Source organism: Cryptomeria japonica, chromosome 5 (assembly GCF_030272615.1).
Source record: "Cryptomeria japonica chromosome 5, Sugi_1.0, whole genome shotgun sequence".
Taxonomy (NCBI): Eukaryota; Viridiplantae; Streptophyta; class Pinopsida; order Cupressales; family Cupressaceae; genus Cryptomeria; species Cryptomeria japonica.
The window spans coordinates 820,861,928-820,884,690 of record NC_081409.1 but is presented as its reverse complement, the minus strand read 5'-3'; the positions used below and the strand labels follow the sequence as shown (position 1 = coordinate 820,884,690).

At 35.5% G+C, this 22,763-nt stretch overlaps 1 protein-coding gene across 4 annotated transcripts in view; it reads left to right on the top strand.

Annotated features, from left to right (window-relative positions):
• LOC131075175 (lipase-like PAD4) overlaps positions 1-20,287 on the top strand; it is a 95,970-nt gene extending 75,683 nt beyond the window's left edge. Inside the window, exons 1-4 of one of the 4 annotated variants that reach the window (XM_058012006.2) lie at positions 13,548-14,039; positions 15,301-15,619; positions 17,568-18,290; positions 19,221-20,287. In XM_058012006.2, coding sequence (XP_057867989.1) covers positions 14,011-14,039; positions 15,301-15,619; positions 17,568-18,290; positions 19,221-20,018 — 1,869 coding nt within the window. In that variant the 5' untranslated portion in view covers positions 13,548-14,010 and the 3' untranslated portion in view covers positions 20,019-20,287. Of the gene's footprint in view, positions 1-13,547; positions 14,040-15,294; positions 15,620-17,567; positions 18,291-19,220 lie in introns of those variants that run through there. The other 3 variants (XM_058012004.2, XM_058012003.2, XM_058012005.2) reach the window with 3 other exon arrangements.
• Positions 20,288-22,763: the final 2,476 nt, after the last annotated feature.

The window sequence follows — 22,763 nt, the reverse complement described above, 5'->3', positions numbered from 1 at the left end:
TTTCATCCCCCAAGATCCATTTCCTCATCAGATTCGACGTAGTTTTTTTCACCCCCTAGCTCCTTTCCTTCTTTACCAAACAACATCCCTATCTCTCTTCAACAAGGAAGAAAGAGCTCTATTATTAAAGGAAATTATAGCCCTCAACAAGGAAGAAGGAGCTCCACTATTAAAGGAAATTATAGACCTTTGAAATTCTCTCACACAAATTGGAGCCTCAAGGAAAGAAAGAACTCTCGGCTTTCTGAGAAGTCCTTTTATAATCCTCAATGGATTCCAGAAGACCAACATAACAGGACTTTTAACTCCCTTTGTCCTTTGAATAAAAGAAAAGAGAAAGTCAATCAAATGGGACAAGCTTGGTCACCAGATCTAGAGTCTTAAAATAAACGAGAAATAAGTTCTACAGAGAAAGCTAAAGAAATAGTAGAGCAAGGTCTTGTCGCCTCGACCTCCCATTCATCTCCAAAAGGCTCTTCGCGGGAGTTGGACAAGGGCTTCGATTTTTAGACTCATGATATTGGCAATGAGGTAAATGTTACCTTTGCAAAGAATTCCCTTTCCACTCAAATTATAGAATATCATCATAAAGCCATCATTTATAAATTTTGGAATAGATCAATAGAAAAAAGAACACTATTTAAATGGGTTTCAAATAATTGGGCATGGGTAAATGAAGTTTTTCTGGTTGATAATGGAAATGGTTTCTTTATCACTTTGTTTGATTCAAGAGAAGATAGGGATAGTGTATTCAAGATTAAATCATGGTGTCTTGAATGCTCAGGCTTGTATAAGGAAAACCGGTTTCCCAACTTTAATCCCTCTTCTATCATTTTGAAATATATCCCCTTCTGGATTCAATTTCATCACCTACCTTTAGAATATAGGGAATTAGATATCTTAGGGATTTTGAGTAATTCTTTGGGGGTTTTCCTCAAAATGGATGTAAACTTTTTTGAAAATCCGAATTTGCCTATTAGACTTTGCCTTCTCATGGATACTACTAAAAATGTTTCATTTGTTCTCAATATCACTTCCAAAAATGGAAGTTGGTCACATAAGGTGTTTTATGAAGGCTATTACTCTGTTTGCAAGATTTGTCACTTTTCAGGTCATAGAAATACAAATTGTCCAGATGCAAAATATTCTTCAACTGTAGAGGTTCCTTAGTGTAGGGTTGAGGATTGTTGTTTTGGCTCAAACTGGTTTGATATAGAAAGTAAGCCTCAAGCCTTTGACCTCTTTCCCGAAATCTTTGTTTTGGAATCTCAGTCCCTCTCTGTGGTTGTTCTGGATAGAGGTGAGCCTAATGGAAGTGGTTCTTCTCCTACAGATCTCAAAGCAATCCTTCAAAAATGGATTGAAGAAACACAAAAAGAGACGGTAATAGAATAAAGGATCAATTTTTAGGTAAAATTCAAGTGGGATCGCTCTTAGGAGACATAGTATCCCAAAGTTTTTCAGGGGTAGTAGAGCTAAACAATCATGCCCTCTGTGTTTCCAACTTTCAGCTTCAGAGGCTAAGTTTAAGTATGAGTAGGGGATTGCAATATTATATTCCATTCAGTGGTCCTCTGTGAAGCTTGAGTTTTTTATCTGCCATCTTCTTTAAGTATGGGAGTTCAGATTGGGATAAATCATTGTCATACACTCATAAGACATCTAGGATGTATGAACTCTAGAAACTTATTTTCAAATATTTCTCTCACAAGTTTAGAATTCGGAATTCCCAAGATTCAAGAGTAGAATTCAGAGGGGAAATATGCCCTATGGTAGACATAAAAGTCTTGTTAACATGGTTTTTCATCAAATTCAATAAATGAAGAGAAGAATTTCCTACATATTATCAAAAGGTACAGTATGTTAGACAATTTACCCTCTAGATTTGGCACTTCATTCATGACAATAAGAGCAGTCATTCATTGAGCATAAAAGCTACTCAGGGATCCTCTTTGGTCTTAATATCTTCCTCTGCTAGCCCACTGGGCTCAGGGTCCTTTCCATGTATAAAGGATTTGGATTTATCCTCTCCTCCCATTCCCAAGAGAGGGAGACCTCTGGACAGTTCCAAGTCTTAAAAAGGGAAAAACGTGAAGAATTATTCAATTTAGAAATTGAGCCCTCAAGTATCAAAACAGAAAAGAGAAGATCAAAGAGAATCTTGGGGAAAATAAATCTGAAAGGATCTCAATCTCTATCCCTAAAAGATCCTCCTTGATGTAGTCAAGGTAGGGAGGTCCAATGAAGGACAACCCCGCCTTGCAGCCTAAAGCATAAACACTATGAATGATAGAGGAACTGGTTGACAGAACACAAGATATAACCGGTGAAAACAGAAAAAAGAGCAATCCTTATAATAATTTAATGAATTACATATTCCCTCAAGATTTATAGATGCTAGGCCATAGCCTAAGATAACAAAATGATTCAAATCACTTAATTTCTTGATCCAGTAGGTCATTTGCTCTCAACTTTGTCTTCTGCTCTATCTACTAATCCAGACCCCGTCTGTTGGAACAAAACACCTTAGCGCCTTTGAAATCTACATCTTTCCTGAATCTTATTTTTTGCAGATCTTCCCCCTTAAATAAATCTCTTTACTCCCTCTTTATACCATCTGCAAGCCTCAACAACATAATCAAGTCGGCTAAACTGCACCAGTTTATGATGAAACATGTAAACACAAACACCGAAATTGAAACAAACCAATACCAGAATCGATATCTCACTGGAATCAAATCCAAATTCCATGAAATTTGAATATGTTTTGTTTCGACAGATTGAGGTCCAAATCATCAGACATAGCAGAAGATAGAGTTGAGAGAAGAAGACCTACCAGATCAGGAAATTAAGTTGTTTGAATAATTTTGTTATCCTGGACTGCGACCTAGCATCTATAAAGCCTAAGGGCATATGTAATTCATTAAATTATTATAAGGATTGCTCTTTTTCTATTTTCACTGGTTATATCTTGTGTTGTGTCAACCGGTTCCTCTATCATTCATGGTGTTTATGCTTTAGGCTGCAAGGCGGGGATGTCCTTCATTGGACCTCCCTACCTTGACTACATTAGATGGTATCAGAGCGGGTAGTGAACCGGTTGGAAGGAGAGAGCTTGAGGCAACTTGAAGACTTGTTCAAATTGTCGAGCATTGAGGCAGTACAAGGCTTGCAAGTAGATTGTTGAACCTAGAAGCAAGAACTTGAGGCAGTTGGTAGGTTGTCTTGAACATATCGCTGATTGAGGCAGGCTGCAAGGGTGTCCAATAGATCGCTAAGGAGAGGCAATTAGAATTTGTAGTCAGACCACCGAAGCTGAGGCAGTTGTAAGTACCTGTGAACATATCGTCGAACCAATTTCAGATATAGCATTGATTGTGGTGTGTTGAAGATCGAAGTGATGGGCATGTTCAAATAACGACAAGATTCTGATGCATGGGCATCTAGGAAATTCTTCCGGTTGGAGCAGTTGACTGTGGAGTTGCTGGTTACTAAGGAGGTGACCTTGGAGATTGTTGCATTTCTTCATATTTGAGAATTTAGAGCTGCAGATCTGGATTTAGCATCTAGAGATCCTTGACTTAAACATATTCGAATTTCATGGCATTTGGATTTGATTCAAGTGAGATATTGATTCTGGTATTGTTCTGGTGTTTGTGTTTACATGTTTCATCATAAACCAATACATTTTGGCTAGCTTGATTATGTTGTTGAGGATCGTGGATGGTATAAAGAGGGAGTAAAGAGATTGATTTAAGGGGGAAGATCTACAAAAGATAAAATTTAGGAAAGATGTAGATTCCAGAGGCGCTAAGGTGTTTTGTTCTGACAGACTGAGGTCTGGATCAACCGACAAAGAAGAAGATAGAGTTGAGAGCAAATGACCTACCAAATCAAGAAATTAAATTGTTTGAATCATTTTGTTATCTTGGGCTGCACCCTAGCATCTATAAAGCCTGAGGGCATATGCAATTCAATAAATTATAATAAGGATTGCTCTTTTTTCTATTTTCACTGGTTATATCTTGTGTTGTGTCAACCAGTTCCTCTATCATTCATGGTGTTTATGCTTTAGGTTGCAAGGCAGGGCTATCCTCCATTGGAGCTCCCTACCTTGACTACATCACTCCTTTAAGCATTCTAGCACTTCAATGCTATTGGAAAACCCTTCTAAGGACTTCTCAGATACCCTTGAGTCTCAAGAGGACCTTCTTCCCCTTTTGAGCCCCCCGTCAGGATTGGACTCAGATAAGGAAAACTCTACCCCCTCCTCTCTTTTGACTGGAGAATCAGTAGTAGTTTATGATTTCTTAGGTATATCTTCTCCACAAAAAAGAGAATATGAGGAATCATGGCTTCAGAAACAAGATCTTATTAAGAGAATTTTGAATATGAATGAGACAATTGAGAATGAGACATATTTCTCCCCAACAAACTTAGAGGAAGGGATAATCCTCAATGGGAAAGAAGCCTTGGAATCTTTTGGCATCGTGTAACAACATTCTTCTAAACTCAAACCTGAGTGTGGTCAGTCACCACATGAGAGAAGGGGTAGGAAAGCTTTAGAAACACTCAGACATTTGGATGGGGAAGCTTGGAATTAATTAACAATTTTAGATATTTGCAGCAAAGATAAAGGGTCTTCCCTTTTCCCCTAATAATGAAGATAATCTCTTGGAATGTTAGGGGACTTAATGCTCCCTTAGAACAAAGATTAGTTAGGAGTAGTATTAAAAGGATCATGCCAGAGGTGGTTTTATTGTAGGAGACCAAATTAGACAAAGATCAGATTTCCTCTTTCATGAAAAAGTTGGACTATTGGGAGGAGGCTTCAGTGGAGGCTATAGGTGCAGAGGAGGGATGACTCTTTTGTGAAATCTTGGGATAATTTCTTTTCAACTTCTCTCCTTGGACAAAAAATGGATTCATGGAAACATTGACAACTTTCAAGAGAACATTAGTATCAACATCATCAATATTTATGGACCCATCCAAAATAATTTGAAATTAGGCTTATGGGAGGAAATAGAAAGGATTATGAAAAATTGCCCTCATCAGGATATGGTGATTGGCAGAGATTTCAACACAATTCTTTATCTTTTAGAAAAGTTTGGAGGTATTCAAAGGGAATCCCAATCTCAAAAAGACCTTAGAGATTGGGTTAGCAGAAATAATCTTTTGGATATTGAACTATCGAATGGAGTTTTCACTTGGAATAATAGGAGATAAGATTTTAGTTACATAGCAGATAAATTGGACAAATTCTTCTTTAAAGGAGACTTTTCTAAAGTTTCTTTCACAATGAAATCAGAGATATTATGTGTCTTAGGCTTAGATCATTACCCAATTTAGCTCTTGATTGTAGGGGATAGGAAACCAATTAATTGCCCTTTCAAATTTGAGAAAATGTGTATGAGGGACCAGACTTTTGATTCACTAATCGAGAAATCATGGAATGAAGAAAAATTTGATGGTTCAAAACTGTTTTGTTTTAACTCAAAATTGAAAAGGATCAAGCAAAAACTTCTCCTTTGGAATAAAGAAAACTTCTTAAATATTTTTCAAGAAAAACTTAGAGTAGAAAAAGAAATGGAGCTCCTCAATTCAAAAGTTTTAATGTATGGGATGGATCAAACTAGATTTCACAAGGAGAAAGAGTTATTACAGGGATTTGAAGAAATCCTAGCAAAAGAAGAGATTTATTGGAGGCAAAAATCAAGAGATACATGGCTTAAAAAAGGGGATAGAAATTCAAATTTGTTTCATAACAACACTAAACAAAGAAGGGAAATTAACAAAATGGTGAGGATTGAGGATGATCAAGGAGCTGGTATTGAAGACCTGGTGGAAATCCCAAACAAATCAGCAACTTGTTTTGAAGATATTTTAAATAATTGGGAGGGTTCAAAATTAGGTCCTCAATAGGATTTTTTGAGAAACATCCCAAAGATTTTATCAGATGAAGAAAACTCTATGCTCAACAAAAGGATATCTTTTTCAGTAAGCAGAGAAAGCTCTTAAACAGATTCACCCAGATAAATCTCCAGGGCCAAATGGTTTTCCCACATGTTTTTTTCAAAGATGTTGGCCAATTATTGGCTAGGAGTTTACAAATGCTTTAGAAGCACTGATAAATTCTGGTCGATTTTTGAAGGAAATCAATAACACTTTTACAACTTTAATACCAAAAAAAGAGAACGCCTCTAAATTTGGAGATTTCAGACCTATTTACTTATGCAACACCCTTTATAAGATCTTTAATTTTTTTTTAGCAAATAGATTAAAGGAGGTTCTTCCTAATATCATTTCAGAAGAACAAATTGGGTTTGTCCCAGGGAGATCCATTTTGGATGGAGTGATTATAGCTTAGGAAGCCATTTACTCCCTACAAGTGAACAATCATCCTAGTATGTTGATAAAATTGGACATTAGCAAGGCTTACAACAAAGTGGATTGGAGATTCTTATGCAAGTGTTTGGAAGCCTTTGGCTTCTCAAAAAGCTAGATAAACCTTATCTTCTATTGTATTTCAACTCCTAGATTTTCAATCCTAGTTAATGGATCTTCATATGGTTTCTCTGAGTCTTCTAGAGGGCTAAGACAAGGAGATCCAATATCCCCCTTCCTTTTCATCATCTTGGTTGAATCATTGGGAAGGGATTTTCAAAAAGCTCAACTAGCAAGAAGCATTTTAGGAATTAGGATTACAAATGCAGTAGAGGCAGTCACACATCAACAATTTACAGATGATACAATGTTGTTTGGTAAAGCAATGAAGAGAGAAGCAATCAATTTTAAGATAATTTTGGAGGCCTATGCCTCTGCATCGGGTTAGGTGATCAATAAAGAGAAATCAAAAATATTTTTCTTCAATGCAAAAAATGAAATGGAACTTCAGATCCTTGCCCATCTTAATTTCAAAAAAGGGATATTTCCATGCATTTATCTTGGTTTACCTATAGATAAAGGTTGTTACCTTGTTATTCATACCTTATAACAAGAGTGAGTCACCTTGTAAAATTTTTAGTTGAGTCCTTGTCTTGCTAAAAATTTGTTGGTTCAATCCCTAATCCGCTTGTAAATCATTTCTAAGTCCTTAGCGTTAAGTTTCAATGGTTTGTTGAACCTCATGAACCTCATGAACCCCTTGAACCATCTTGAACAGAGTTCATAGTGTTCATTTAGGTATCGCAGGTTCTAAGTTGTGTCTAAGACATTTTCGGGCTAACATTCACTTAAGTGTTTTGCAGCAGCTTTATTTCATGGTCACAAGTTATATTTCATATACTCTTTCTCCAAACTGTGAACCATTTGAACCTAGTTCAAACAGTTCAGTGATGTTCAAATTGTTCGATGAAGTTCAAGGTTCAAGCTCTGTAGGTCTAATTTTATGACAGTCATATAGACCCGCACACAGTAGCACATATCGTTTTACTCAGGCATTATTTTTGAAATCTCTCCAATCAGAATGGAGACAACTAGGTTACGACCAACATATCCAAAATTGAAAATGATCTAACGGCGCAAAACAAAGTTATGGGCCCCATACTGAGACAGATTTTGACTGTCACAAATATTTTCAGTCCACCTAGCATAATGAATATTTTTATTTTGAGTTAAAATATTCAAGTGCCACCTGTCCAAATATTATTATAAACTTTAGAGAATTATATTTCTAATGTTTATAAGTATTTGATGTTATAAATAAGAGTAATGGGGAAAGTAAAAAGAATAAGTGAAAAGGTTTTTCAAGATTTAGTTATAAAACTGAATAATGATCTCATTTAGCCATTTATTGTGAAAGAATTGAGGGAGGCAGGGTTCTTCTTCTTTTTCTTTTCTTCCAGCAGCCTATGGGGGAGGGAGAGTAGATTTTTATTTGTAAGGGAGGAGTTGAAGCTTTTCTAAGCAATGCTTTGTACAGAAAATATCAATCTTTGAGTTGATTTTCAGACATGAATAGAATGCAGATGATATCTTCAATCTTTGTGTTGCTGATATTCTTCTCATGACTGTAGCTGGACTTTGAGCCTTTGCAGTTGTTTATTAATGTTTTTTCTATTATAATCAATTGTGTATGTTGATTTATTACAAGTCTATGTGCTTGAAAGTAAGCCATATTGGAGCAATGACTTTCTCTGTTAGTTTTTAGTCCAAATGCTATCCATAAGTGCAGAAAATTAAACTTTGATTTAATGGTCTTCATTTATATCTGTTTTGTAAGTCTTTGGCATTCATTTTCATGGCTATGGATGAATGCTATTTTCCTTTATTGCTTTCTGGTTAAAATCATATCAACAATTTAATTCCTTGTAAATCTTCTAAGAGGGAGTTGTACCTCTCAATTCAAAGGAAGATTATCACTTCAATGATAATCTATCCAACTGTTATTACTTTTTGTCCTTCATTCTAGGCATTTTGAGTTTATTTGTATAGTTATCTTCGAAGGACAAATCTGTTCACTAACAAAGGTATAAGATCCATAAAAGTCTGGGACCTGTTGGGTCAAAAGATGGATAAGAAAATGGACTCATGGAAATCCAAATGGCTCTCTTGGGTAGGCATAATCATTATGTTGAAAATAGTCCTTTTAGCAATTCCAATACATTCAATGTCATGCTTATCATTGTCAATTGGTTCTAATGACAACCTTATCAAGAAAATGAGATCTTTCTTTTGGCAAGGGGCGACTTAAAAAAGGAAAATGGCTATGATATCATGGAATACAATTTGCAGACCCAAAAATCATGGAGGAGTAGGTTTTAGGAATCAACTCTGGCAGAATAAAGCCCTTGGAGCTAAACTATTTTGGAAGATATATACTGATCCTAGTAGGAAATGGGTGAGGATTATGGAAGGTAAATACTTAGAAGATATGAGCCTAGAAGGAATCTTTCAAACTATTAACCCCCCTAAAGGATCCAAAGTGTGGAACTTTATACTAAGCTACAGGGACCTGAATTCGAAAAAGCTATCTTGGAATGTCAAAGAAGTAAAGTGAAATTATGGTCGGACTCTTGGGGTGGATACCCTACCCTTATTTTATTATTGGGCACCTCTCTCCTTAAAGGCATTTTAGAAAATAGTTGGGGAGTTTATCTTAAAGACTACATTATTGTTGGGTTAAACTTAATTTTGATGGTGCTTCTAGAGGTAATCCAGGTGTTTTTGGGGTTGGTTGCATTGTTGATTCCACAGATGGGATAATATTAGCTAAATTATCCAAATCATTACCAATTGACACTAATAATTTGGTAGAGATCCAAGCAATTATAGATGGTCTTTCCTTATGCAGAGAATTGGACTTCAAAAAGATTCAGATAGGAGATTCAACAATTATAATTAATGCCTTAAGATCTGGTTCAACCCCATATTGGAGACTCGATGCATTAGTAAGCAGAGCTATTGAGATTCTCAAGGCCTTTGAAGCATTCACCATTAATCATGTCTACAGAGAAGCTAATACTTTGGTGGATGCTTTGGCAAATAGAGGAGCAAATGGACATTTTGATAAATATATAAATCATACTGAAGGAAATGGTGAATAAGGATGGCAAGGAGAAGAATTTTGAAGAAACTCTCTTGGTATGAATTAAATCTAATAGGCCTTTTTTCTTTCTCCCCATTGGCTTTGCATCCGGTCAGCTTTAAACTTTGCTTGGGTTAAGGCTTCTTCCCATTAAAGTTTTTTGAAATAAGTCAGGCTTCTTTGCCTTCATTGAGCATTTAATGGCATATGTCGGTTAGAAACTCATATTATATAATTTATAAGGAAAATGCATTAATTTTGCGGTGGGTGGATTTCTCCTGTTCCGCCGACTTTTTCTTGGCTTGCAATCCTATTCATCGGCCCTCTTATCTGTCTCGTCTTGGGGCATTTTTTTGCTTACTATTCTTTCCGCTATAATAGTCCATTTTGTTTAGTGAAGTTCTTCACCTCTTTAGCCAAGGATTTTGGAGGATGTTGACATTGGTAGGCTAAATAGATAAGTTTTTCTATCTGACAAAGCTGGCGGGGCTCTATATTCAAGAATTAGCAATTATGAGATTTGATTGATGAAGTAAAGGGAGTCCTTTCTCTCGGTATTTTGTATCTACCGTCCTCAGCAAGCTTCATTTCTTTCCTTGCATTGATATGTTTTCCTCTTTCACTTCCTTTTTGTGGCTGACTCTCTCCTCTATTTTTTAATTGTTTGCAGGTCTAGTTCAAGCGGTTGCCAATGGATTATCCCATTTGTCTAATATCATCTAAAAATAAAATGTCTTTTATTGGGAAAATCAGTGAGAAAAGAATGAAAGAGGTCCTCCTGCATTATCATTTCGTCATATCTAGGGTGGTGAAACTCATTTGGGTGATCTCTTCTTGCAGACTAACCATAAATACAAAGTGAAAACTAAAATTCCAACAATTTTTCTTGCAACCCTGCTTCACTTCGGCCTTCCAAAGCACAACGTTGAGTTCCTTTGTAGGATGGTATTCAAACCCATCCTTTTGGGGGTCCTAGACCAAGTCGACTAGAATGTAGATGATTATTTAACAATCCCTTTGCCGATAGATTTCAGAGTTACTTTTAGGAATGGGAAGAAACTGCCTAGATTCCCAATTTTATACATTGAGGACACGAGGGCCTTCAAATAGAATAAGTTCACTGTGGAGAAGAACGTTAAGTAGACAGAGATGATTGGATAGAAAATTTCTTTGAGTTTTTCAAATTTTCTCAGTTTGCTTCAGAGGAGAAAATGAAAGATTGGGTTGATGAGCTCCGACAAATTTGGGCCAACAATGGTGTTGAACCAGATCATGAGGTTGAGTTCTTTCCAAAGCCAAAGCATCTTGAATGGGGTAGACACATTCCAACTATTCTAATATGGCCGTCGTCTGATTTTGCTTCCATCCCAGGTTCTCCATCCTCGAATGCCTAATATTTTTTAGCAACTATCTCACTTTTTCTATGCTTATTTTGATAGTGAGAACTGATAGATCATCTAGATCTTTTAGCTCTTCAACTCTTGAATTTTAGGTTTGACCTAGCTCTTTTTCTAGGCATTTTTAAATATTTTTTGGTTTCATCTTGCAAACTTTGAACTATTTCCTTCTGATGTATCCTCTGTTTATTATTAATATACTTATTTGTTGGCTATAGCCCTTTATTGATAAAAAAAAATATTATCCTTTCTTCAAGTTGCTTGGGTTCTTGGATCCACTTTCATTATTTGACATATATGGTTGGATAGAAATCGACATATCTTTCAAGATGATAGAATGGTTGTTATGTGACTATTTCTCCAAGAGAAGATAAAGTAATAACCCTTTTAGAATTAAAAAGAGATAAAAATAAAGGATATTATAATCCTTTGGTTTAAATAAATATTAATAAATAATGTTTAAGACAAACTCTCTTAAGAGAGAGGAATAATTATAATTATTAAAGGACAACTAAAGGTGACCTTTTGGAAAGGGTGTGATGGTTTGGAAACTACCCCTGAAAAGGTTATATAAGTCATTTATGTGAGACTTGGGAGGGGGCATGGATATCACTCAAAGGAAAAAGAAGAAGGTGGCTTGGTGGGCTATGGGCATGGGAGGAAATATAGGAATTTAGAGGGCACAAAAGAATGAAGGTTAAGGTCATTGGTTGGCATGGGCATTGGAGAAGGGGCACACAACGTGTGTCCAGCTCGGGGTACGATGTACACTCGGGAGTGTCCTGGCCAGGCTGTGTTTATTTCATGTCATGAAGGCATGCAAGATTCTGTGCAAGAACCTGTCCTCTTGGAGTGCTTACTTGTCGTAAAAGAGCCCAGACCTATGACTATTCCTTTGAATTGTAGATAATATGGTTGGTTTTGTGTAAGAACCGGTTTTCCTTTGTGGGGTGCCATAGCCATAATGGACCCAAGGCCACTAGAATCTTCTTGGAGTGAGAATGACTATTCCAAGTGCTCAAGATTAAGATAAGTATTGGAAAACCTTGATGCTATAAGATATTGAAAATGTTGTATATATGATTTGCCAATAATGTGGTTGAATTAAGTGGTTTTGTTATTCCATTTATTGTGCTATTAATTTACTTTGTCATTATTATCATTTACATATAATTTAATGATAATTACCTTTAATTAATGAACTTTACATTAACATTTAATCTATTAATTCCGTTGTAAATAGTTAATAAAGTCTTGGAGAAAAGTGTCATTACAATGGTTGCTCAACATTTGTGGCGAAGAATTATTCACACTCTTCATGAGACTGCCTTGGTAAAGTGTGATCTTGCTAGCGATGTGGACCCTATAGATGTTGATATTTACAATCGACTCAATTTTTCAGTTCAGAGAGTTGATCCTTATTTTGGAGCGGGTTGTAGGCAAGCTCAGACGAATAGAGGCAAGCAATCTTTGTGGAAGATTAATCGGTTAGGTTGATGGCACCCTCCTCCTCATGGGGTTTTGAAGATAAATATTTGATGGCTCTTCTAGGGGAAACCTTGGTCATGCTGGTATTGGTGGTGCAGGGCGTGATAGTTCTAGTCTTGTCCAATTTATCTTTTCAATTTATAAAGGTTTTTATACAAAAATTACATAGAGGCCCTTACCATTTTGTACGCCATGGAGAGAGGTTGTGTTCTTAGCTAGAAAAGTGTTAATTGTGAATTTGATTCATAAGTGGTGGTGACTTTGCTAAATGAGTAGCGATTTGATGATGTCAAGTGGCACTTAGCCTTGGTTATTAGATATATTTTATGGCTGTGTTGTTCTGAAAAAATCTATTACTTTTACTCACATTCCTAGGGAGCGGAATGGAGTCTGGAGATTGCCCGACCAAATGGGTTTTTGATTGAAGGGACTCGTGGAATATTGTGGATAAGGGACAATTAATTTTGGAATTGTCTCGCATGTTGGAGCATGTCATTAATGTAGATAGAGTTGTTTAATGTTCTCTTCTTTGTAGGGCATCTGACCCTTATTGCTTTGTAATTCTCTTTGTGCTAACAAAACTCTATTGTAATCTATAATAAAAAACTATAACCCATAAACCTTCTAGATATAATTATTAATATTAATATTATAAACAATTTATTTCAAATAAATTAAAATTAAAATACAATTTTTCAATAAGTTTTATTATCTTAAATGAAACTGGTCTTTTAGGACCAAGTCTTTTTGAGTGCAAGACTCGAACATCATAAGGGATGAGGTGGGGATCATGCGTGGGCGAATTTGATGAAATAGATATCTCTTGTTCTTTGACTCTTTGTTGTAAAAGTTTTAGCCTAAGACTCCTGCTTCATAGCTAAAAACAACTTTGTAGATAAAAAATCTTCCATAAAAAACAAACAATAAAAAAAACCACACAAGCTTTAGTCACCTCATGACAGTCTTGGACGGTGAGAAGTGGACGAAAATACAGCACTTTCGATGGAAGTATACATGGCTTCGTTGCCAGGAAACATCATGCCAATGTCCTTGCATATACATTCCAAAGGAAGTATTTTTAAAGGCGGGAAGAAAATCACTGTTAATGGACCTGTTCCCATTGTAAATAACTGGTGTAATTTGATCTATTGTTTAATCTCGGATGTTTGGTAGTGATTAACACAATCATTTATATGATTAAGAAAACGCTTTGCAACCAAAAGATGCGAATTTAATGTATTAATAACTGCAATCAGATTCTGCATTACCAGAACAGAAGCACCCCAAATAGTTTACAATTTGTTGATTAGATAGCAAACCATATGGTGTGGCCCAACACCGAGCAGCATTTTCCAAAGAGCTTCCCAGGAGGACTTTCTCTGTTTTTCCTCTTTCACAAGAATATCGGCAGAAAATTTGAGATGACTTGTCTCGGAGACTTTTCTTCCCATGCGTTTCTTGGATGTTGCTCTGCTGCTTCCTGAATATTAATTTTAATTTTCATTAAAATAAGAGAGGAAAAAAAAGAGAAGAAGAAGATTATAAAGTCACCTCCCTGAAGAACTCAAATGCCAAGTAAGTAGCAGGTGACAAGCCATGGATTTGGATTTTATAAACCCTCCATCGTAAGTTCTCATTTGGGTCATAAGTTTGAAGATAATTTTTTTTTTTTGAGTTCTAAGTTTTTTAGATTGATCATGAGTAGTTTTTAGATTCAATTGTGTAAGATTTGTTTAGTATCAATATTTGGGGTCACATTCCCTTATCTATTATCAGAATGGTAGAGAGCTAGAAGAGTGATTTTATTTAGAAAAGGGTTATTTGTGAATCTGCTTCATAAGTGGTGGTGAATATGTTGAATGAGCAGTCACTGGATGATCTACTTGGTATTTAGCTGTGGTTATTAGACAGATTTTAAGTTTGAGTATGTCTTTAGATTCTGTTACTTTTTTTCAAAGGGAGTGGAATAGAGTAGTGGATTGTCTGGTCAAATGGGTATACACGGTTGGAATGTTATGGACACAGGGCATTTGCCTTAAGATTTATATCATATGTTGGAGAAATTAGTTGTGGAGGATAGAAATATGTAATTAGTTGTCCTTTGTTAGACTGTTGACCATTACTGCTTTGTAAATCTGTTTAATAAATTTTTACCCCTTTTGATAAAAATATTCTTATGATCTATTAATTTCTCCTTTTGCTTGCTCATCTTCATGATAGATTACATAATATGATTCGAAACATTGATGAAAAAAATACTGATAAATCTTGATTGTGAAAGGTGACCATTAAGAATCTCATTCCCATGTTTTTCTAGTCTCCTTCCCACTATCCCTTCATCATCTTTTAACACATTTTCTATCCACTGACATGAGAAGGAACATTTTATTGATGATGAAACTACATGTTTTTCTGCAGTTAACATAAAGGAATAATACGCACCTGCTTTTCTTGTGGATGTGGCTAACTTTAGATGCCTCTAATTGTTCTGGTGTTTCTTCCGTCTGTTTATTGCTGCAAACGATACTCTGTTTTTCTGCCCTGTTTTATCTAAACACTAGACTCTGAAAATGACTGCCTTAAAATTTTTCATGTTGCTAATTGATCGTATGGGAACGTAGACTTAAGACTAGATTAGTGGAAGTAAGAGATAAGTTTTATAAAAATCTATCAGAATGTGTATTGTGAGGTCAAAAGACGATATAAATCTGAAACAGTTTCTGTATTGTGTGGTCAAAAGACAATAGAAATCTGAATCAATTTTCTTTAGAAAATTCCAAGCCAGTTTAATCAGATAATCATTAAGGGGTTCTTTTGACTAAGTGAGCCTTGGATTTTGTAATGCCCATGTGGTGCTAATTTGTAGATTTGTTGCTACAGGTTCAGTGTTGGCCAGGAGCTTGGAAGTTTGATTGCTACCTGTGGGATCCTGACCAAGGCCTGGGAGGGGATATGCAGTATTTCCAACAATAAAGGAGACAGTTTTCTTCTGGTAAAAGATGAAGATGTAGCATATGTCATCTTCCCTTCGTTTCATAACGAAGATTTCATTGTCACAGATAGCAAATATGGAGAGTGTAATATCCAGAATGACAAGATTTTCTCTGCTGGCCTAAAGGGTGATGATGATAATCCAGCTCTTGTTCACAAGGGAGCTCTCAACCGATTCCGGCAATTTCTGGAAAATCAAGATTTCAAGGCCAAGGTAAATAAAACTTATAATCCATACTATAAGGTTGCTTTGTGATGTAGGATCCCTGCTCTTGCATTCAAAAATCGAGCTCTAATCCTCAAATAATTCGATCACTACACACTTGCAGTTTTAATCTGATGCACTTTTCTTTGTTGATGTTATTTATTAATGAGATATCTGATTGATTAGACTAATATCTGTTCTTTAAGTTTTTCTATGAATAAATGCATTAGTATTTTTTATTAGATAAATACTTTTGTTCAGAGTTATGGACTAAAAGAGGGTCTTGAGAAGAAAATCTTAGAAGGGTTCAAAATGTGGTTGAGTGTCAATCCATTGTCATAGCTAGATTCATGATTATAGGAGTTTATGTTACTTCTTTGAAGTTATAAATATTAATATCTTTTATCAAAAAAATATAATAATTTTTTAAAATAATATTTATACTATTATATTCTGTTGTTAATTTTCAAAGTTTTATCATGACATTAGTGTTTGTAGTGTTAGTTTCAATTTTCAAAGTTAGAGTTTGAGTCATAGAGGTGTTCAAAATGTCACTGACTGTCAGTTCACTGTCATACTTAATTTCATGATTATAAGAGTTTATGTTTTTTTATTGAAGTATTTAGGGATTATAAGAATTCATGTTATTTCTTTGAAGTTATAAAGATAATTATTTTGTATTGAATATATCAATTTGGTGAAGGTTTTGCAAATGAAGTTGCAAACTAAGTGAGCTTAACTTTGGAGGAAACTCCGTGGTTAGGCGTGCTTGAGTTGGAGTAGTATTTGGATGGGTGACCTCCCAGGAAGGCCCAATGCTTCACCTCAGTGAGCATCATCTGGATGCAATAAATGTTAAGTTGACCATACATTCTCATGAGAGATGGGCTCTTGTGAACCAATTCTCATGAAACATGGGTCAATGAGTTTGACTCAGAAACTATACAGTTGAATCCTTATAGCAATATCATAATTTGATTTGTTGTGGAAAATATCTCCTACTTATCTATCAATTTTCCTTCAAACAATATTTCTAGTATTAATTTTCAAAGTTTTATCATGAAATTAAAATTAAATTAAACATAATTTTATTAACAGAATGTTTAAAACGGTGAGAACAGCATAGAATAGAATCTCCTATTAAAAGAGTAGTGTTAAATGTGGCTAACTAGATATGAAGATCAAATGTGTTTGAAAAGAAGAAAAGAATCTATTGAATGAAAATTTATTTATTATCATTGAATGAAAATACATCAAACACTCTTTTGTATTGTGAAAGCCCCTATTTGAAGGCTGTCACATATATGGTGTATCGGCTACAGGAAGTGAGGATATATATTTAAAAGGTTTATTTTACTTGTTTGAAACTTTATTTTAAGCATCCCTTATTATTATTTAGATATAGCAATTTCCTTGTTTAATAATATACATACCGTTTTTTAAGTACAACTGCAAGTGACTTGAGTCAAAATTATTATTGCTGAGCATATGTCAAGTGGTTAAGATAGGCATCATAACCTGAAACATGCAGGTTCGAACCATGGTAAAAACAGCCCTTAATATCAATATGCTCTAATAACTCCACTGTCCACATATTGTGCCCCTAATATTCGGAAATTTCAGTACTCCATATTTTTATGCCTTAGGGATTAGCAAGCAATATTTAACTGGTTGGTCAACAAGGGGTCACGGTAGATCCCTTGAAATATTGGCCTGCTTTGTAGCAGCCACAATGATATGAGGATCAGTGAACAATGTCGTCATCAGAGAAGCTCCAGCTTTAACACTCAGTCACACAACCTTGGACAAAAAGCAATTATTGTCAATCAGATCAATCAGATATTCCTCTATTTTTCAGTGCCCATTAAAAAAGCCTATTTTACTTTATAGTTTATTTAATAGAGATCTAAGATTATTATAAGTAGGGTGTAATTCCCCTTCTTGTTTGTTCCATCAGGTGGAAGGTTTAAAGGAACAAGCCATTATATTTGTTGGGCATTCCATTGGAGGTGCAGTGGCAGCCCTGGCCACTCTCTGGTTTCTAGAAAAGCGATTGAGAAACTCCAATTCCTTTTGCATTACATTCGGTGCTCCTTTGTTTGGAAATGCTATAATTCGGGAGGCACTTGGGTGCGAGGATTGGTTGGGCAGATTTTGTCATGTTGTGTGCAAGTATGATATTGTTCCTAGGATGAACCTTGCACCATATGAATCAACTGCCAAGCCTTTGGATGCAATTGTACCTCACTGGTGGAGCAAAATGGGTATTGACTGTGCTGCTGTATCACATTTTTCTATTTCAGAAGCTTGCATGGCTCTTGTTAATAGCGTCCTGAAGTGCACATCTACAATAGCAAACAATTACCCCGGAGAATCTGGTCTTAGAAGCCCATTTGTACCCATCGGTACTTATATGTTCTGTTCAACCCATGATGCGGCTTGTTTTGAGGACTCTGAAGCTGTTCTTAAGTTGCTGCATTTCAGTATGCAAAGCCAAGATGGAATACCATTCGATCAAATTGCAGGCATCTGTATTTCAGAGCACACGGATTATGGTCATATGTTAGAAGATATCGATGGAGCCTTGCTAAATGCAAGACAGTTTGCAAACTTTGTCTCAAACTCGTCCTTCGAGATTGGAATAGCCTTAGAATTGGAAGCAATCGGTGTTGGAGCTCAGGTAATCTCATTGATTTTTCTTTTACTTTTGCCTGTATCATAGTTGCATGATTCGTGCTCTGAAAATCATAAATACAATATGCAAAAATTGTTGGTTTTTTCCCCAAATTTAGTTTTCTCATGTTAGAGTTTAGTCTGTTCTTTGGAAACTCGTTTAGTTAGTGAGATTTTGGCCAAAATGAACACACAATTCAACTTTTTAGTCAAATAAAATAGACAAATAATCTATAAAATATTAAAAAAAAAAAATGAATATTTTACTATTAGCTTCCTTCCTTGTAAGATTTAGATTAAGCCAGGCTGGAGAGAGGAGATGAGGTAACAGGAACAGGGAGGAGCAGAGTCTACCTCCCCTTAAGTCTGCCTCCCCTTAAGTCTCAAAGTTTTTTCTACTGATATTTATCTCAGATTATAAGAGGTCATTCCTCAGCGATTTGGTATACCCTTCAACCTAAATACCGGTTTCTTGACTAGAGTCTAGTAGCCTTCTATCCGGCTCCAACCCATGCTTTGAGTATTAGCACTAAATAAGTTTGGATTGTGTTTAATCCCAAAGAATCACCAAATTCAAAATCAAAATGCTGGGTTTTTTCCACAATAGCTTGTACATACGATTAACTAGACATGGGCTACCCTCCCAACTTATGTTGAACTGCATTTCTGAATAAAGGGTTTACAAACCCCAAACCAGAGATACAATGGGAACCCACCGCATGACAATCCTTGACCGTCTCAATACGGTGATACAGAGAGTAAAAACAAACCAATTATGTCTGAGCCTCTGGTCGCTTTATTACACCCCAACACCTATCAAGATCTGTTAAATTGCATTTATTAGTAGTTCGATTTTAGCTCGAGTTCTCTGTATTCTCTCTTCTTAATGGCGTTTCCTTAGTTTAGACAGTGAGATTGACGACTTTTGATTTTTAAGCAGGACAATCATGCACTGTTTGCTCTCAGAAAAGCTGGAGAAGAGAAAAATGAGAAAGATAGGAACATTGAGAAACTCAATGTGGAGTTGAGCACGAACCAGAGTTCCATGGCAGAGCTGGAATGGTATAAAATGCGTTGTAAGAATAACAACATTGGCTATTATGATGCTTTCAAGCAACTTGTTGAAAAGAAAGACTTTAAGGTAAATTTGCACAGAAAAAAGTTGGAAAGCTTCTGGGATGAGATCGTTGACAAGGAAAAGAAGCATGTATTGCCCAGTGACTTCCGAACCAGAAATAAATGGATCAATGCCGGCACTGCATATAGAAGACTTGTAGAGCCTTTGGACATTGCATACCACTACCATACAGATAAGGGACATAAGAGCTATCTTTCAGATGGGGTCCGACCGCATCGTCACATAGTGCTGGAGAAATGGATGAAAGAAAAAGAGCAAACTCGCACTGGTGGTAACAGAGGAAGAAGGGGTCGCACAAATTTCGCATCCTTAACTCAGGACTCATGTTTTTGGGCTCATTTAGAAGAGGCTTGTAAAGCCTTGGTAAATCTCCAACAAGAGCAAGACATAAATGCCTCTCTGCAAGTGTGTGTTGAGTTCGAGAAATACGTTGGGAGTATGATCACAGATAAGAGTATTTCTCTAGAGGTATTTTTGGATCAGAGTAGCTTCATGATTTGGTGGCAACAATACAGTGATTTTCAATCCCCACAGTGGAAATCAAGCTCTTCCGTGTTTGACTTCATGGCAAAGGAGGGATGGAAGAAGAAAGTTTAAAAAGGCTTTTGCCACACCGAGAGATATCATGAAGTACATCAAATTAGTACTAGTTATCTGATACCATATATGGGGGTTGAGTTTGCTTGGTAGATGGACACAAATAACTTTTGCTCTAAATATAGTTAGTGTTCCATGTATGCTTTTATTTGCTTTTAAGAGTGTTCCATGTATGCTTTTATTTGCTTTCAAGAGTGTTCCTATCAGATCTTTGGATTTGATGTATGGTTGGAATTGGTTGATTTGCAAGTTTGTTTTTTAATAAAGTAATGGGAGTTTTTTAAGGATGGTAAATTTTTTATATAGTTTTAAATATATTTTGATAAAATGTTTTAATAAAGTCGTGTGGTGATAAGTGATATATTTTTGTGTTAAATTTTGTTTGTTTTTTAATTTGTATTTATTTTCATTTGTTCATTTTTACACATTTTCTTATATTCAATCTTATCATAGACTTGTTTGCACCTATTTTCATACATTTAGTTGGGTTAGATCGTGAACTACTTGAGATTGATCTCAAAGTTAAATTTTGTATATGTTATCCTTGATTACTAGACATGCTTATTTTATAGAGTTTGATGTGTTTATACACATTGTGATATGCCATCTAGACATATATGTGATATATCATCTAGACATATATGATCCATTCACAACATTTTACTATAAGGACAAGGTCACATTTTCTATGGAGGCTTTATTTCATCATGCATGTACGTTTTCCTCCATGGGCTTAGTCTAGCATCCCCTTCACTTTGAGATACACTAATATCACCTGTCCATGATTCTATTATTTCTCATCCCTCTTGTAGACACTAATTTGGGAATACCTTTTCATGTCTCTCTATATTGTCTTGTTCTCCTTTTTGTTGATAAAAAAAATGAGGTATTTTAAATGGGGACTTATCTGGGGCTTCCACCTAACTCCATGCTTTGTGTCCCTAAAACACATTCTTTGGTTCATTATTTGGTCTCTCCATGTGCTACCTTGGTCTAAATCCCTAATTAAATAGACACGGTAGTCTAGTTGAAGATCTTTTAAGAAATACTTAGAGTCTTTTGTTTCAACATATTCTTTTATGTTCTATTCATGTGTTTAGTTGTTATTGATGGATGCTTTGCAACTTAAGTGGTTTGGTCATCTTTACTTAGTTATCATTTTTGAAGCATGTGGTTAATTCACTCAACCAATTCTCTATTCACTTGCCACTACTACATATGTACATTTCATGAACAAATATGGCATCTAGCATTGACTTGTGGTTTGCAAGGCTAATGATGTTCCTTTTCCCATTTTAGTATCATATTGATTAGTTAGAAATATATAATTTAATAGATATTTATAATTTAAGAGGCTAATAGGAAAATTTACAAGAAAACTTCTAATTGATCATGGGAAGCTAGTAGTTTATGGGAGGTTGAGTTATGGTCTTTTCTTAATGTTATGTCATAGTGAGTGTGTTAAGATACTCTTTAATCAACTCCTAGATGCTTGGAAAAGGCCTTGGAAGTGGTCAAAACTGCCCCCTAAATTTTCTCAATTGTTTGAAGAAGTCTTCAACCTCCTCCTAGATGCTCTCAACCACTTGCAAAAGTTTTCAAACTATCCTAGATTCTTTCTTTGACTGTTGCAACCTTCTTCCATGGTAATAGGGCATGTGGTTTATTTGTTTTAAAATTGAAAAAGTGTTGGGGTCGGATTGAGCTGAAATAGGCCATTAAAGACCCCCAAAACTACTTCAAACTATGTTATTATAGCTCCAAACTACTCCTTGAATGCATTCATATCCATAATGGACATGACACTTAAGAGTCTTAAAACTACTCTTTTTTTTTGCATTTTATACATTTTTAGTTGTCTTCAAACAAACCCTTTCAGACAAGATTATAACATTTTAGAACTTCATTTATATGTTGAGGCTCCCTTTTAGAAGAGGAATAACATGATTGATGGCCTTGAACATAAACCAAACACCCCATTAACCTTTATGTTTGATAATATTTAATCTTTTACAAATGCTAAGACCAAACTCAACACTTATTAAACCTTGAGAACACAATGTTAAAGGCTATATAGGTTGCAGGGGAAAATAGACTAACACTTTTGTGCTCTCAAGGTTAAATACAACAGTGTTAGTCTATTTTTTCCCTGCGGCCTAAATAGCCTTACTAGCCATATCAAAGAAATTACAATGCTAGTTTTTACCCAAATGTGTTAGTCTATTTTTTCCTTGCCGGCCTAACTAGCCTTTAACACTTTTGTGTTCTCAAGGTTCAATACGTCTTGAGTTTGGTCCTAGTATTGCAAAATATTAAATGTTATCAAGCGTAAAGGTTAATAAGGTGTTTAGTTTATGTTGAAGGCCATCAATCATGTTATTCCTCTTCTAAAAGGGAGCCTCAACATATGAATAAAGTTCTAAAATGCTATAATCTTGTAAAAAAGGGTTTGTTTGAAGACAACTAAAAGTGTATAAAATATAGAGAAAAAGAGTAGTTTTAAGACTCTTAAGTGTCATTTTGACATGTGAGAATGTCCCTTATGGATATGAATGCATTCAAGGAATAGTTTTGAGCTATAATGACATAGTTTGAAGTAGTTTTGGGGGTCTTTAATGGCCTATTTTAGTTCAATCCGACCCCAACACTTTTTCAACTTCAACACAAACAAAATATATGCCCCATTACCATGGAAGGAGGTTTGCAATAGTTAAGGAGAGAATCTAGGACAATTTGAAGACTTTT